The sequence below is a fragment of the Rousettus aegyptiacus genome, unplaced genomic scaffold, assembly GCF_014176215.1.
Source record: "Rousettus aegyptiacus isolate mRouAeg1 unplaced genomic scaffold, mRouAeg1.p scaffold_m13_p_7, whole genome shotgun sequence".
Taxonomy (NCBI): Eukaryota; Metazoa; Chordata; class Mammalia; order Chiroptera; family Pteropodidae; genus Rousettus; species Rousettus aegyptiacus.
This window is the reverse complement of record NW_023416310.1, coordinates 69323823-69340630: the sequence shown is the minus strand read 5'-3', so window position 1 is coordinate 69340630 and position 16808 is coordinate 69323823. Positions and strand designations below refer to the sequence as shown.

The window sequence follows — 16808 nt, the reverse complement described above, 5'->3', positions numbered from 1 at the left end:
CTCGTGGCTGGCAATTCAAACACCGGTCTGTAGGCGTGGCTAACATCTGCAGTCACTCGACTGTAAGTAAAGAAGACCTAGATGGTATGGGTGGGCCTCAACCAATCAGCTGAAGGGCTAACCCGCAGAACACGTGTCCCAGTCATTTGCCTCAGGACTGCAGTGTCAGCCCCTGCCTGGGCGTCCAGCCTGCTGGCGCCCTGCAGACCTCCGACTGGCCAGCCCACAGTCCCGCGAGCCAGTTCTTTAAAGGATATCTTTTTGTGAGCATGCGTGTGTATAAGCGTACACACAAATATCCGTTAATGCATGTGTCTGTGTAGTGTGTGTGCACAGGCACACACATATGTACACGTGCACGAACATGTCACTCTCTCCTGCTGCTTCTGCCTCGGGAGCCCTGACTGACACACAGGGCAAGGTTGCAGGTCATGGGCGGGTCCCACGGAGCTCGCAGCCGGCTTTCTGTGGCAGGAGCAGCCCCATGCGGTGCTGGGCATTGGGGCCTCATGTCTCCTGCTCCTGCGTTTGGTGTGGAGCCAGGGCCTCGGCTGTAGACAGGAGTCTGCGATGCGCCCTGTGGGGACAGAGGTGGCGTGTGACGTCTCCACAGTGTGGACACGGGCAGCGCTGGCTTCCCACAGCAGATGCAGTGTGGGAGCCGTGGGATCGTGTCTGAAACAGTGTTTTGATAGAAGAATCGAGGCTTTCCCGTAGTGAGGCCGGAACAGTTCCTCACAGTTCCCGAGAGGAGGGGACTCGCCTTGCCACTCAGGGCCACACAAGGGAGCACCGGGGACAGAAACAGATATGAGCCTTCACCAGGGAGGAACGGGCGCGGCAGGGGGAGCGGGCCCAGGACCCGCTGGTGTGGGTGGTGGCTGCGCGGTCTGCCCTGCTCGCCCAGTCCTGCGGACGGGGCAGGCTGTGAGCCCACCCAGGAGGGGTGGGCGGGCTCGGGCCGGGGGTTTGCGTCTGAAAGGTGCACCTGGCGAGCGGTTCGGTCTCTAGGCCTCGGCCGACCCTGGAGGGCGGTCCCAGCACCCAGATGCCTGGGCACCGTAGAGAAGAAAAGGCGGGGCGAGTTCAGGGTGCTGTGCGCTCCGAGCTGATCACCGCATGTGTCTGCGATTCAGTGTGCAAACCTGAGCCCGCAGGACGAGCGCGCGGAGGGCCGAGACCCCTGGCCCCGCCCTAACCGCCCCCCTGTCCGCTAGGCGGAGCTGGAGCAGCGCCTGGCCTGCGCCCAGGAGAAGGCGTCGCAGCTGCAGCAGCTGCTGCCCGCGCAGGCCATCAGCGCGGACCAGAAGGAGGTGCTGCGGCTGCTGTGCCGGGCGCACGAGCTGGAGGTGGAGAACACCGAGCTGCAGGCCAGCAGCCTGCGCAGGGCGAACCTGCTGTGCCAGAAGGACGTGGTCATCCAGCGCCTCCAGCAGCACCGGCTGCTGAGCGAGCGCGTCATCCGCGGCCAGCAGCGGCTGCTGCAGGGTGAGGCCCGCCCCTCCCCACGCCCCTCCCCACGCCCCCGCAACACCCCCAGGCCGCGCCCCGCGCCCCGCTCCTCCGCACTCGGAGGGGCGCTGCTGGGCAGTGCGCGGCGTGACACCCAGCCCGCTGCCTCTGCCCGCCTCACTGCTCCCCGTCACCGGCACACCCCCCCGCGGGCCTTGTGAGCCTGTGTCTTAACCGGGTTTTACGCTGCACGCCGTGCACACCGTTCCTTGCTTTGCGCTCTCGCACTCACCTGTCTCCCAGGAAGGGCTTTGTGGGCGTGCAGTGACACGTGCAGGGCACGCCAGTCTGCGTCATCTCCGCGGGTGACTGCGCAGGCTTCCTGCAGCCTCACGGTCCCACGACCCGCCGCCTGCCACACGCGGGCCCCGGGCACAGCGGGCACCCGCTCCCAGGGCCCCGTGCAGGCCCCGCCCCGCCCTCCCAGCTCCCGCCCCGGACCCCTCTGTGCTGATGGGGTTTGAGGCTGACAGGACAGCAAAGAATTCCTCCAGGTTCCAAGCGTTAACATTTTTCATTTTTACTCCACATTTCTGTCTCTCGAAACATTTCTTGATACCCGCTAGTGCTTCAGGGCATATTTGCTAAAACAAGGGTGTTCTCTTCCCTGAACACGGACAGTAACACGGACATGATGCCCAGCTACGGACTGAGGCCTCGGTCACGTGTGTGCCTGTGCATACGTGTGCACGTCTGCACGCGAGCACGTGCCGTGTCCGTACGTGTGCGGCAGAGTTTCAGAGCTGGGCGTGTTCAGATCGTCACCACATATTTTTATCAAGCACACTCAGAGTCTTCCTTGAGGGGGCAGCTCACAGTTCCTGTCATCGTGGAAGAAGAGCATATCATTTTTCACAACATTAAAGAATGTTGTAGAAAAGAAGACAGTTTACTTATAACCCTGCTACCTTTCCACTACCTGCCCATTCACAGTCAAGTTTTGCCGGAGCTGTAATTATGCCGTCTTTCAGTTTCTTAATGTTTTTTAAATTGAGGGGAAAATCCCCACTACAAAATTCACCGTTTCAGCCACCGAATGGCGCACGCGGCGTTGCGTGGCCGCCGGTGTCTGCACCTCCACAGTGCGCCTGGGAGTCCGCGGACCCCGCTTTTCCTCCGCCCAGCCCCTGGGGACTGCTGGTCGGCTCTCTGTCTCTAAGGCCCCCGCCCCCTGCGTTCCGACCTTCCACATAAATGGAATCAGGAAAAGGTCACGGCCGGGACCGCGTGCGACCAGCTTCTTGGGCTCCGCCGGGCGCATCCCGTGGCGCGTGCGCGCGCTTCGCGTCCGGTCACCGGCCGCGCCCGCCATGGGGCCACCGTGCACAGCTGCTGAGCACACGGGGCACGATTTTGTGTGAACACCTGTTTTCGGCTCTTTTGGCTGTGCCTCAGGCATGTTTTTTTAACTTTTAAACCTGATGTTTTCATGCTGCTGGGTGGTTAATACCACTTTATGATTAAAACACAACACGTGACGCGACAGCAAAAGCGTTGGCTGCGGAGAAACAGGGGCGACCCCGGCGACCCCGCGCCCACGGGCAGTGCGCCCTTACCCGGCGCCTTTCCCCCCTCGCCCCCGCAGACAGCGGCATCCGGGTGCCCGCGCCGCTGGACCGCTGCTCGCGCGAGCTGGGCGGGGGCGCGCTGGACCGCCTGCTGCTGCTGCACTCGGTCCTGGCCAGCTCGCTGCAGGTGAGTCCCCACGTGCAGGGCGCGCCCGCGTGCTGGGCGGCTGAGCGCGGGCCCTGGGCGTGGCCGGGGAGGGTGCCGCTGGGCTCAGTGATGGCCACGGCCCTGGCCACTGCTGAAACTCACCCCCGTGGGGCGGGCAGCCTGAGCATGACCTCGCTGACAGGAAAAGCATCTTCTGGAGCCCTCGGCCAAATACCTGCGGTTTTAAGTCTCTTCTCTTTGGCTTGTTGGTTCTCCACGGGGGCCTCCAGGCTCCTTTGCCCATGGCGTTGGAGGCTCATTCTGGGGACTCCCTAGGGGGGGGGGGGCTCTGTGTCCATTATGTAGACAGAAGCTGTCATCACGACGGGGCCTGGTGTCCCAGCCTTCTTGGGAGAAGAAAGGAGAAACCTCGAGGCGTCAGCCAGAGGAGCGAGGGCTGTGTCCAGGGCGTGTTCTGAGGGGCCGGGTCCACGCGCACCTGGTCACCCTAACGAGGCCCCAGCTGCTGACATCGTCTGTGCCTCTGGAGACGGGGCCGCGTGGTCTAGACAGAGGTCGGCCTCTGCCTCGGCGGGGCCTTCGCCTCCTCGCCCACGGCTTCCCTGCTCCTGGCGTCCCTGCCGGTCGCTCCTCCCCGGGTCCGTCCCACATGTGTTTGTCCTAAAACCGCCACGTTCATACAGTTTGTGTTGGGGTCCCTGAGACACCCGCAGGTTAATTCGCCAGAAGGACCCACAGAACTCGGAAAAGCTGTTGTGCAAACTGGGGCTCTGTCCCCGGGGAAACCTGGCCCCACGTCCTCCCCCAGCCCAGGGCGCCCTCCTCCACTCCCTCCCGCTGTGGCTCTGGGTCCTCCAGGGACCTCGTCCAAGTGCGGTCGCCATGTGTGCCCTCTCCCGACTGCTTAGTCCACTCGGCACAGTCCTCCAGTCCCGCCCACGCTGCGGCAGGTGTCAGAGTCCCCTTCCTGAGGCCAAGTGACGTGCTTTGCCTGTCACCCTTCTGTCAGTGGACGCTGGGCTGGTGTCCTCCCCTTGGCTGCCGTGACCAGTGCGGCTGTGAGTGTGGGGTGCACGTACCTGTTTGAGCCGCTGCTGCCACTTCCCTTGGCACAGACCCAGGAGGGGACCTGCCGGGTCACGCGGTGACTGTTGGACTGTGGGGACCTGCCAGCCTGTGGCAGCCAGCACCTCCTCCTGCCCTGCAGCCCCCGGCACTCACCTTCCACAGAGCTCCTCCCCACTGGGCAGCTTCCTTCGCATGGCGGCCGGGAGGAGAGGGACTCGCCGGTGGTCCCCCAGGGACCTGCACTGCGGACACAGCTTGCCCGTGTCCACGGCCCATGCAGCCCCCTCAGCAGCTCTGTCTGGTCCCAGGACGGCTCATGTCCACCACCTGAGGAGCCCAGCCGAGACCAGCCAGACGACAAGAAGGACACCCCGTGGGGCGCCCACTTCCAGCTGCCACCGATGCTGCTGGAGACGGACAGGTAGGCGGGCTAGGCGCCTGCTCGTGTGGGGCGCCCAGCGCCCTGCGTGGGGCGGTGCTCCGGCCGGGCCCTGGGGGAAGAGCCCCTCCTCTCCGCGCGCCCCCTGCTCACCACCGGCCCCCTCCCGCCGCGGGGCTCTCCTCCCCGTTGCTCCCCTGCTTCGCTTCTCGTCTGCTGCTGGCGTTTTCCAACGTGCCGAAACGCAGACAAGTAAACCGAGCACCGCAGGCTCGGCCCCTCGTGCGACTAGTTCACGTTTTGCCCGTTTGTGGCACTGTCGTCGCTGGTTCAGGCCGCTGCACAAAACCCCACACACCGGGAGCCCGAACGACAGAAGCCCGCTCTCTCCCCATTCTGGCGGCCGGACCCCGGACCGGCACACTCCAGGCCCTGGCCGGGCGCGTCTGGGGCGGCCTCTGCTCCCGCCTGGCACACGGCCGCCACCTCGCCGTGACCCCGCACGCTGCAGAGAGAGGTCCCTCCACTTCTCACAGGCCACAGTCCTGCCGGGCTCGGGCCCCACCCTCGCGACCGCACTCTGTCTCCGGACGCTGCCATGCTGCGGCAGGGCTGCGGCATGTGAACGTTGGTGGGGGACGCGATTCAGTGCCTCCCCCGTGGGGCCGCGAGCGCCTGACGTGGCGACATAGGGCAGTGCGTAGTGACCACCCGAGGGCCCGGGGCGGTGGAAGGGAGCCGGTGCCTGCCTCTCGACCCCGCGGGGCTCGGGGCAGGAGCCTCGCCTGGGCCTGTCGCGCTGCCCCCGCCCCCACGCCGAGGGCGCCGAGGCCTTGCCCGCTGGCGCCCACTCCCGCCCCCCAGGGGCCTCGTGCTCCCCGCAGCCTGGGTCTGATGCCCGATGCGCTGCCCTCGCTGTCACTGGGGGCCTGGCCGGATGGAGGCTGCCAGAAAGGCCATCTCGTCTTCACAGTAGGTCAGTGGGACCGTGGACGGTCACAGCTGAGAAGTGATCAGCAACCCCTTCTCCTCCAACGGCCAACAGCTCCCACACGTGGCGCAGACTCACGTGGCTCGGCGCCACCGCGCCTGCGGGCTGGGCCTCGCACGGGCCAGGCCGGACGCTGTGTCTCGGGGCTTGACGTGGCCGCACACCCTCGCTCCTCACGGCTGAGCTTAGCTGTTCCCTCCTGTTTGGTTCCCACTCCAACTGGCCTCACGCCGGCTGTGTGTCCTGCCGTCCGGCCGCGCCCCTAACGCCCCGAGCTGGCGTCGGGTCCCAGCATCAGGGCATGGCGTCCACAAAGCTGCCGCCACACCGGGGCCAGTGGGGCACCCAGGCCCTCCGCACTCTGTCCAGAGGCTACGACTTTGAGGGTTCACTCGGATGACTCAGAGAGCTCACCGAAAATGCGGTGGTCGGGGTTCCAGTTGTACTATAAAGCACAGGGTCGGACCAGGTCTGCAAGGGCCTGGGATGCAGATTCTCTGGCCTCTCCCCGTGGGGGTGGGCAGTCGGCACCGGGAGCATGTCGCCGACGGGAAGCTCCACTGAGCCTCGGCACCCAGAGATTTTGTCGGGGTGTCGTTACGCAAGTGTGATTGATGACCTCGCTGGCATGTGACTGGCCTCGGTCTCCAGCCCCGCCTTGGGGCCCCTCCTGGAAGCTGGGCTGACCCAAAGTTCCGCCCTCTGACCCCTTGGTTGGTCTTTCTCGGGAGCAGCCCGGCCCTGACACTGGGGACCGGTCGTCAGCATATCAAAGACATTGTTGTCACTCAGGATATCCCAAGGGTGGCGGCAGGTCAGCGCCAGGCCTGGGGACAAGCACGAGATTTGAGCTTTCTGACGCCGGGCTCCCCGCCGCCCCGCTAGGGCCGCCTCCGCCCGCTCACGCCCCATTTCCTCCACAGCGAGTCGCAGGCAGCCCGCGGGGCACGTCCGCGTGTTCCTTTGGTGTGTCCCCCATCGGGGTGCAGGTGTGGTCCGGGCAGGGCCCCGTCCTGCATGAGCCGACGCACACCCGGCTCCAGGTCCAGGATGGGCCCGGCAGGTGGCCACACGGGGGAGGGGTGCGTGCCCCCAGCACAGCGGCGTGCCGAAGGCCCCGCGCCCTGACGCCGGCCGCAGCGGCTGGAGGTCCTGGCTGTGGCTCCCCGGGCTCAGCAGAAGCCCGAGGGGCCCTGCAGTGACTCTGCTGATGCCCCCCGGCCCTTCACAGCGAGGGTCGCAAGTCGTCGAAGGCCACGCCCTCAAAGGATCCAGGAACCCAGGCTTTGCTCCTGCCGCCAACACCCCTCTGCGTCCTGCTGACGCCGCCGGCTCCCGAGGTGGGTGTGCGGGTGCCAGCCAGGGCCGGGCTCCAGGGCGGGGCCCCTCCCAGCAGGGCCGCAGGGCCCGGCGGAGCTGTGCCGGACAGAGCTTCTAGAAAGAGGACTCTCCTCAGGTAGCCACCTCCACGCCCATCAGCATCGGGGTGACCATGCCGAGGGCACCCCTGCCCATGGGTGGTAGCAGGCCCGTGCCGAGGTGCTGGGGAGCCCCCATCCATGACGCTGGGGCCGGCGCGTGAGCACGCGGACCCCTCAGTGCAGAGCCCTGCGGCCTGAGTGCTGCCTGCCCCACGGGACGTCCTGGGCCGGGGCCCGGCTGCTTCACGCGCCTTCCCTGGCCCGTGTCCTCCTCCCAAAGCAGCCTTTCCCTTCAGATACACTGCGGCCTTGAGTCGCCGTCCCCGGGTCTGCTCCTGGGGGCCCAGCCTGGGGCCAGACGTCTGACCGCCTGCTGGTCTCCTGCAGGAGCCGAGCTCCCGGAGCCTGAAGGGCCTGGTCTCCAAGCTGGGCTCCCCGGCTGGCCTGCGGATGGGCAGCCCGAGGCGGGCGGCAGAGGCCCTCAAGGAGATGGCCCTGAGCACCAAGAGCATCGCCCTCGTTGCGGCCGCCCGGCGCTCCAAGGCGCAGGACCGTGGGGCGAGCAGCCGCCGCTCTTCCCTCCACCCTCCCGAGGGGTCCAGGGACCCAAGCCCCGCAGACGGGAGGTGGCCCTGCAGCAGCCGGGCCAGGGGGCACTCCGTGGAGAGGAAGGCCAGCACAGGGCCGTCACCCTGCCTCACGCACGGCCTGCAGCAGGTGGGTGGGCGCCGGTCCCGGCAGTCCAGTCCCAGGGGTCCGGCCCGGCGGCAGAGGGAGGGCATGGCGGACAGAGGGCCCTGGACACCAGGGGGCAGAGGAGGCCGTCCTGGGGCCGCCGCCCACCCCCCTGGTGTGTCTCAGGCGCTTGTCACCCCAGCGCGGGGGGGCGGGGGGGGGGTTCTGGTCTCTGCTCCTCTCCAGCTGCCACACACACTTTCCTTGCACTTGCGCAGTGTTTGCATTCCAGCGCCAGGAAGGGGCGTGGCTGGGTTGCGGAACACATCAGGCGACTGACACTTGTGTGAGAGGCGGGGTGTTGCGCGCTGACCGCGGCGAGCTGCTGCGCCTCTCGCGGTGGCCGGCACCAGGCGGGCACACGCGGGCCCCTTCGGCATCGGCGCAGGACCGCCAGCCACGCACGATCCCGCTCATGGACACTTTGCGGTGTCCTGTTCCCCGTCAGATGGCCGTGTAGGCTGTCCTGCATCTGTGACTGTTACACGCGATGCTTCAGTATTTTTTATTTCGAGTCGCTTTCTTGGGATGTTGACAATGTTGACCTGTGGAAAAGTTTCAGCCACATTTAAGCGAAAATCAGAGGGCTCACAGCAGAGTGTCGAATCGATCACAGTGGTCGGGATCATGTCTGCCTGGGCAGGGGCGGGGTCCACACAGGCTGGGCCCCTGTGGGGTGCTCTTTACTTTGTAGGATTTCCTTCTCGCTGAACTTGATTGAACAGACCAGGCTGAAGGTGAGCGAGCAGGCTGTTCCCGCGGGTGTCTGCTAAAGACCAGCCCCGCCAGGCTCCTCCCGCCCTTACCGGTCGCGCCGCGGGGTTGCGATTCAGCAGAAAGTGCCCTAAAACAGGCCCTGGTCAGAGGGAGGCGTGGTGGTCGGGGTTCTCCAGAGAAACAGAGCCGACAGGGTGTGAGTGTGAGTGCAGGGCAGGGTGGGCGCGAGGGGGAGAGAGGTTAATTTGTTGCAGGAACTGGCTGACGTGATTCTGGCAAACCCCGGATCTGTAGTTGGCAAGCTGGGGACCCGGGAGAGCCAGTGTTTCTGTTCAGGTCTAAAGGCAGGAAAAAAAAAACAATGTCCCGGTTCTAGGCAGCCCAGGCACGGGTCACGGCAGGGTCAGTTTTGAGTCTGTTCAGGCCTTCAACCGATTAGATGAGGCCCACCCCAGTAGGGAGGGCCATCTGCTCTACTCAGTCTGTGTATTTAAATATGAACTGTTGCAGTGGGTGTGGATGAGAACTGCTCCCATGGGAGATCGGTGGAGACAGAAAGCCCAGAGAGCACCCTTCCTTCCTTCCCTCCTTCCTTCCTTCCTTCCTTCCCTCCTTCCTTCCCTCCCTCCCTCCCTCCCTCCCTCCTTCCTTCCTTCCTTCCTTCCTTCCTTCCCTCCCTCCCTGCCTCCCTCCCTCCCTCCCTCCCTCCTTCCTTCCTTCCTTCCCTCCTTCCTTCCTTTCTTCCCTCCCTCCCTCCTTCCTTCCTTCATCTTTGGGGTTTAAGGAGAATGTCAGCACTCATGCTGCCTGTTTTGTTCACTGAGATACCCCGTGTGTCTACAGAAGTCCGGCACACAGTAGGCATTCAAGCAGTGCTTGGCTTCATGGGACCTAGAACCTAAACATTTCATTCCTTCCCACTTGCTCCCTACACCCTGCCCTGCTCTGTGATTTTTCCCTGCAGGCAACTGAGAAACTTCAGCCCCCCTCTCTGGGGCACCTGGATGAGAGCCAGACGCCCCATGCTCCCCGTCAGCTGTCAAAGTCGTCGGCAAGGAGGCGCTCCCCTGCTGTCCCTGGCACCTCCAAGATACAACCCAGCCTCGTTGTCCATGCAGGTATGGGGGTCGAGAAGGAGACCTGCATGCTGGGAGTTTTCCTGGGTCTCTGGACTCTGCCCCACCCCATCTCAGCGGTCGGCCTTTGGGGAGTGTGACACTTTGGGCTGTCATCTGTTGTCTGCTCCTTGGCCAGCGAGTTTCAGGTTCGTAGGGCAGTGAGTGGGCCACAGCCACTGGCTTCATGAAGAGGGACATTCGCGGCTTTGCTGCTGGCCTGCTTGACCCCGCAGCGGGTTCAGAACGAAGACCGCAGCTGCGCACACACAGCCGGCGGCCTTGGCCCCTGCGGCTTCTTTCGGAGTAGCTTTGCATCCTGTGGCTGTTGTTACAAAAATAATATACGCCCATTGCGAAAACTTTGGAGAACAGATAACGTTATAGAAAAGGGTGCACCAGCCGCCCCCCGCCCAGACGTAGTCACAGCGAGATGACTTCCTCCCTAGGGATGACAGTGGCGTGCGTGGCTGCCCGTGGCGGGGCGCGGGGGCGGTGTGCAGCCCTTCGTGGCGGCCGGAGGAGGCCGCCAGGCGGGGTCTCCCGGTGCCCGCTGGCGGCCACCCGCCCGCCTCGGGGGTGCAGACGCTGGGGCCAGGCGTTTCGAGAGGCTGGCGGCACTTTGGCGGCACCACGCCTCCTGATCGATGGCACAGATTCCGTATTTTTAAAGGTTTTGTTTGGCTTTTCCAGTGATGTATTTCTGCTATATTTATAGAAGTGTCAGTCCAATGGATGGGAAAAAACAAACCAGCAAGCCAGTCCTCGCCGCAGGCGGCAGAGCCCGTTAGCTGGTGGCGCTGGCTGTGTAAGGGCAGCTCACATTTATTTAGCACTTACTGTGTACCAGGCTGTTCATGCTCGTGTCCTCACAGTAGTCCGATGAGGTAAGAAACGACTCTTGTCCCCATTATGCAGGTGAGTACACTGAGGCACAGAGAGGTTAAGGAACGCGCCCAAGGTCACGCAGCCGCGAGCGGCAGAGCTGGGGTGTGAAGCCGGGCAGGCTGGCTCCAGGTCCCCATCTCTTACCCGCTTCCGGTTTCGTTAGAGGATGTCTTCTCAGTGGGCCAAAGGTCAAGTGCATTTGGGGCTCTTGGTATATACCTCAAGGACAGCGGAGCAGTGGCCATGCACCTTGGCACAACCTTACTCTTATCCACACTTTCAAAGGCTTTCAGAAATCTCGACCTTGAGGACAAAATTCAGATTTATCTGTGATTTCTCAATTCAGCTACTGTAATTGCTGGGAATAATGTAGGTCTGCATTGAAAATTTAAAAACTGAAAACGCTTTAAAAAACACTTAAAGAGTTCTTTATCCTTTTGGGATTTGCTGCTTTCAAAAGTTTGTACGTGTTCCGTTTGCATGCTGGCGGAACAAGCAGTCCAGAGAGCGCAGAGGGCTGGAGGCGGGGGCTTTGGGGAGCAGCGCCTGGGTTTGTCCTCAGACCTGTCCTCCCGCCTGGCTAGCAGGGATTCCCTGGGGGAGGGAGCCCCGCGGGGCCTAGGACATAGCTGAGGTGTGCGGGGGCCACCGCTCGGCTCACGAGGTGACTTGCCACTGTGTCCCCGGAGGGCTCGAGCCGCCTTGACCACCCTCACGGCCCGGCCGCCGAGGCTCCTCTCGTGATGAGCCCTTCGGAACGAGTCTGTGCAGGCGACGGGAAAAGGAGTTTGCTTCGCTGGCGTTTCGTTTCGGAATCCCCACACGCACAGGCGCGGAGGGGAAGCGCGAGGGGCCGAGGGGCTGTCACTCTCCCCCTCCCACACCGTCAGCCTTCTGCCCATTCGGTTTGTCTGCTTCCATGGAGCTCACGTGGCATAGCCAGGAAAGCTAAGAGCAAGTCCTGAAATCTAATGCCCAGTCGCGCAGGAGAAAAACCAGCCTTTTTAAGATAAAAGGAGCGGACTGGGAGCGGCCCCTGCAATTGGCCAGAGAGGGTCAGATGTCTTCACTGGAGCCGGGGCGAGCCCTGGCCCGTGGGGGGCTCTGAGCCCTCCCTCCTTTGTGGGCTCCGGGAAAAGGCTGGACCCTTTTTCCTCGACTGTGTCTGCAGCGGGTCAGAGGCTCCCACCTCTACGACCGTGTGTCCCTGTGATCAGCCACAGCACAGTGGAGTCGATGGTCCTTCAAGACCAGGAGACCCCTGGTCCGAAAGCGTAGGCCAGGGTCAGGAGGGCGGAAGCAGCGTCCCCGGGGTCACGCTGCACACGCTGGTGCCGCGGGTCCCTCCCACGGTGCCGGCCGCCCCTGCTTGGAGAAAGAACACAGCTGTACATGGCAGGTGTGCAGTGAGGGCCTGCAGGTGTCCCCTTCCTCTGCCGCGGGCCAGACGGGTCTGTGCTGCAAACAGACCCCCCGGGGAGCCCCAGGGTCGCACCCTGAGGTGTCTGCAGAGGCTGGCCCCGAAGGCCACTTGGGCCCCGGCCCTGCAGTTCAGCCTGGCTGCGGGCTCGCAGCTCCGGGCCGTGGCGTTGCCGGGCCCACCACCATGCCCTGGTGTGTGCCGTGTCTGGATGTGTGGTTTCGAGCCGCCGCCCCGGGGCCTCCATAGGGCCACAGCCATTGCTGAGCACGCCAGTGCGCCAGGGTGCAGGAGTCAACGTGTGGCCTCGGTTACCATCCGCGACAGCCCTGTCAGACGGGCACCCACCTCACAGAACGGGAGACGAGGGGCGGAGAGGCAGGGGCCTGCCCAGGGCCCCCCGACGCGCGTCTCCGCGGGTGGTCTGCGCCCCAGTCCTTCCGGGAGGGTGAGACTATCCCAGAACCCTTCAAAAGGGGGGGTGACTTCCATTAAGTGAGGGGCGCCCCCCAGGAAGTAGTGGCCACCGTGTTGACATCCAGAGCAGCTCAGAACATTCACATCTGAAGCGCAGACTGCAGCCTGGCAGCGCCCGACCAGACCCCAGCCAGCCCCAGTCCGCTGGCCTCACGAAATGTGGTGGCGAGTCAGACGGTGCAGAGAGGGCGGCGGTCTGGCTTCTCCAGGGGAAGCCGAGGCGCAGAGGGCTGCCTCCCTCCCGGCCCCCAGAGCTGGCCCAGTCGCCAGCGCTGGTCGGCCAGGGCCTCCTCAGCCCCGGCCGCAGCACACGACCCTGCACCCCGTCCCGTTCCCCGCTCCCCTCCCCTTCCCCCCTTGGCCCATGAGCAGGGACCTCTGTTAGTCCCAGTCACCAGGTCCCACTGTGTGCCCAGGGCGCCAAGCAGCACCTGTCACAGAGTTGATGCTCAGTAAGTTACAGCGAGTGGACGGGTGGACGGACGGACGGATGAATGAGGGTGTGGCCTCCCTGTCGCTGAGGCCGGGGTCCAGTGCTGGGGACTGTGGGACTTGCCGACGGCATTTCACACTCGCTCAGGGAGAATTCGCTGAGCACCTACTGCGTGCATGCTCGCTCCTGGGCCCTTGAGAGACAGCATTCCGCGAACGAGGCCTTCCGCCCGCAGCCGACCTGTCACTGGGGGGGATGGACAATCCATCCGCAGCGTGCGGGTGGTGACAAGCGGTGGGCGGGAACCAGCCAGGCAGAGCGCGCGGAGGGTGGAGGCAGCCGGGGGCTTCTCTGCGGGCGGAACACGGAGCAGAGGCCCCGCGTGTCTCGCCGGCCCCCTCCCCGGCCCCCTCGCCGGCCCCCTCCCCGGCCCCCTCCCTGGCCCCCTTCTCCTGCGATGACGCTGTCGGACCCGTCGCACTCTTCGTGCCACGTGGCGGCCAGCTCAGCGCCAGAAGCGGCGGAGGAAGGGGGCCAGGGGGAGCACAGTCGCCAGAGGGGGGCAAAGCGGAGGTGGGGAAAGTCCCAGAAGAGCCCAGGGGCCAACGCAGAACCTGCTGCCCTAGCCGGGCCGGGGGTGCAGACGAATCACTTCAGTGAGAGCAGCGTACGCGGCCTGTTCCCGGGGTTCACTGGGTGGCCCTCCGCCGTCACATCCTCCGCCCTCCGGGCTCACCGTGGAGAGGAGCACTCGGCCCACGTGCCCGAGGTCAGCCTCAGTTCCCCCAGCGCGGCCTGGCAGAGTGGCGCCAGCCCGGGCAGGGCTCCCCTCCGGCCCGGGGGCGTCCAGGACGCCTCACCCCGCCCTGGGCCCCCTCACGGGAACGCGTCAGGGCAGGGGCAGGCAGGGCACGCATCGGCCTCAGACACGGCCCCTCGCAGGCGCGCCTTGTCTGCGTTCAGTAGCCACACGTGGCTGGTGGCTGCTTAACTGGACAGCACGGGCCCAGGATGTGGCCAAAGCCACGCCGCCCGGCTCTGGCACCCCAAACCAAATTTGCTTCTTGGCTTTGGTTCATAAGAGCGTCTGGCCAGAGCGCTCCCAGGAACGCTGTGCTAAATGTTCGTGTTCATCGGCCATTCACGAAAGTGCGTCTAGGGTGCCGGGGCCAGGGCGGACTCGGGAGTAGGCTCCAGGCTGGGGAGGCAGAGTCCCACAGGGCCCGGAGGTGGCCATGCGGGTGTGGCCCGGGTCTGGCAGGCAGCGTTGGCCAGCGTCGGGCCGTCGCCCCGTGGGGGCACCCTGCCGGCCTCCGTGCTGGGACTCCGGCTTCGCTGGAGTTTGCCTTGACCACAGACTGAAGTCCACCTCTGCTCCCAGGGTCTGCAGACAGCCGAGGCCGGCGCCACAGCCCACTGCCCCCTGGCAACCCTCGTAAGCACCAGCCGGGCAGCGCCAAGAAACCCAGAACCCCAAAGTAACGACGGCGGCCGGTGGGGATGGCAGCCGGCGGAGGCAGGTGAGGCCGGGGGGAGGGCGGGGAGGCTGGCCCGGGCACTTTTGGGGGCAGCTTACCCCAGCTTCCTGCAGCCCATCTCACCAGCCACGCTCAGGAGAAGGGCCGCCCGTAGAGTGTCAGAGCACTCCCAAGGGCCCCTCACGGGACACTCGGGCCCTTGTGGTGACTCCCAGCCATGGCTCTTCCCAGGGCCCTGCACTGCCTGGGTTCTGCTCCCGACAGGGCTCCCTGTGGGCTGGGACACCAGGCCATTGCCTCCAGCCCAGGCCCAGGCCAAGGGAGCCACAGGGGACGCCGGGTGGCTACTGGCAATGGAGGGGAAGCATTGATTCCAAGTCCGTTCAGTAGTCTGAGCTGCCCAGCGAAACGGAAGCACTAGGGCACGTGTGTGCGCATGTGTGTTGCATGTGTGTGCATGTGTGTGCGCGTGTGTGTGCACGTGCATGCAGTGTGCACACCTATGTGTGCACACACATGTGTGGTGCATGTCTCTGTGCATGTGCGTGTGTGTGTGTCTGTCTGTCTACATGAAAGGTGGGGGGAGAGAGGCTTCAAGGAACTGGCTCAGGAGACTTTGTGGCTGGAGAGTCCAGTCCCGCAGGGCAGAGCTGATGCTGCTGCCTTGAGTGGAAGGACGCGTGGGGGCAGAGTTGCGTCTTCCTCCGGGGACCTCAGGATTTTCTCTTACAACCTTCAACTGAGAGGACGAGGCCCGCAGACATATGGAAAGGAAGCCGCTTTACTCAAAGTCTGTTTTCTGATTTCAATATTAATCTCATATAGAAAACAGCTTCGCAGCAGCTTGTAGACTGGTGTGTGGCCACAGATCTGGGTACAATGGCCCAGTCAGGTTGACGCATAAAATGAACTATCGGGTTTGCGCCTTGGCCAGTCCTCAGGGCGACTCTGGTCCTCACCCCATGTGTACACCGGACCCTGCCCATGACCTACCTGCTCCTCAGCGTTCTAACGTTCAGCGCCTCGGTTGTGAAGACGGGGAGCTGCTGGACGCAAGGTAGAGCTGGCAAGGTGTGTGAAGCCAGAGTGTCGCCTGGAGCCCGGAAGTCTGGGTCCGAATCGGATTAGGGTTGCGGAAGCTTCTGTCAGTGTGTGTGCAGTGGGGGGCAGGTTAAGAAAGCCTGGCGAGAATCCATGTTAACATTCGTGTGTGATGCACGTGTGCATGTATGTACGGGTGCAGGAGCGTGTCCATGCCTACCTGTACATGTGCACGAAACAGCTCTGGAGGGACACCCCGGACAGTGGTCACAGCGGGGACTCGGCGGCAGGGAGAGGAGCAGGGGAGGGGAGACGCCCTTTTCACAGTACGCACTTCCCAACCATTTAGATTCTTACCACGTTTGCAGGTGACCTAGTGTAAAAAAATATTTTTAAAACGGCCACAGTTCTATTATAAGCTGGTGTGGGCAGTTCTCTGAGACCCATCGAGTGAAAGAAATAAAGGTTCACGCATGATGGGATTTTACGTCGGAATGACGGCAGCTGCGTAGACGGCCAAGTGCGGTCAGCATCGATCCTGGGAGGATCCCCAGGACGTGAGGGAGGACGCTGGTGCTGTGCAGGCGAAGCCAAAGCCGAGCTTGGCGGGAGGGCGGGGCTGTGAGGAAGTGGCAGGAAATCCCCCCAAAAGGATCCTTTGTTCTGCAGAAGATTCTCCCTAAGTTTCTAGAGCTGGTGAGGCCCCGGGTTCCAGCCTTGCAGGGCTGCGCGTGTGTCCGGTGTGCGAGTGCGCATGCCTTGTCCGTGAGCGTGCGCGTGTGCATCTGTGTCCCTGTGTGTGTGTGTGTGTGTGGAGCAGGCCACCCCACAGGGCCCCTTCCGGGGAGGAGAGAGCGTTGTTCTGCCCTGACGTTAGTGAGGCTGCCCTTCCGGGAAGGTTGGCTCCGAGGCCTCAAGGGTCAGCTTCCTCCTCCTCTGCCAGATGCGTATCCACCAGAGCCCTGGAATGTGACCTGATTTGGATATAGGGTCTTTGCAGATGTAACCAGTTAAGGATCTTGGGATGCAGTCACGTGTGCCCCAAACCTACAGATGCTGCATTATGAGAAAAGGGGGAGACACAGGCACACTGAGGGGAGAGGCTGTGTGACTGCAGAGGCAGGGACTGGAGTGATGTGGCCACGAGCCAGGGAAGGACCAGCGCCACCAGGGGCTGGACGAGGCAGGAGGGGTCCTGCTCCAGAGTTTAAAGGGGAGCGAAGCCCTGCTGACACCTTGATTTCAGACTTCCGGCCTCCAGACTGGGAGGCAGAAGCATCTGTTGTGTTATGGGCATTTGTTAGAGCAGCAATAGAAATCGGGTGCAGTACGGACAAGGCACCTGCATCCTGGACAAAGGTGGGCAGGGGTCAGGAAGGACAGGCCAGGTGCCTGGAGGCCCTGGCTGCCCTAGCCCTTCTCTGTGCACACCTGTGGGCCAGGTGCAGTGCCTGTG

At 63.9% G+C, this 16808-nt stretch overlaps 1 protein-coding gene across 4 annotated transcripts in view; it reads left to right on the top strand.

Moving 5' to 3' along the window:
* Nucleotides 1-16808, top strand: part of LOC107497363 (kinesin-like protein KIF19) — a 37924-nt gene that overhangs the window by 18297 nt on the left and 2819 nt on the right. For 3 of the 4 annotated variants that reach the window (XM_036224816.1, XM_036224817.1, XM_036224818.1), the window contains exons 13-19: nt 1218-1488; nt 3098-3207; nt 4566-4678; nt 6859-6967; nt 7436-7765; nt 9465-9618; nt 14215-14353. In XM_036224816.1, coding sequence (XP_036080709.1) covers nt 1218-1488; nt 3098-3207; nt 4566-4678; nt 6859-6967; nt 7436-7765; nt 9465-9618; nt 14215-14315 — 1188 coding nt within the window. In that variant the 3' untranslated portion in view covers nt 14316-14353. Of the gene's footprint in view, nt 1-1217; nt 1489-3097; nt 3208-4565; nt 4679-6858; nt 6968-7435; nt 7766-9464; nt 9619-14214; nt 14354-16808 lie in introns of those variants that run through there. The other variant, XM_036224819.1, reaches the window with a different exon arrangement.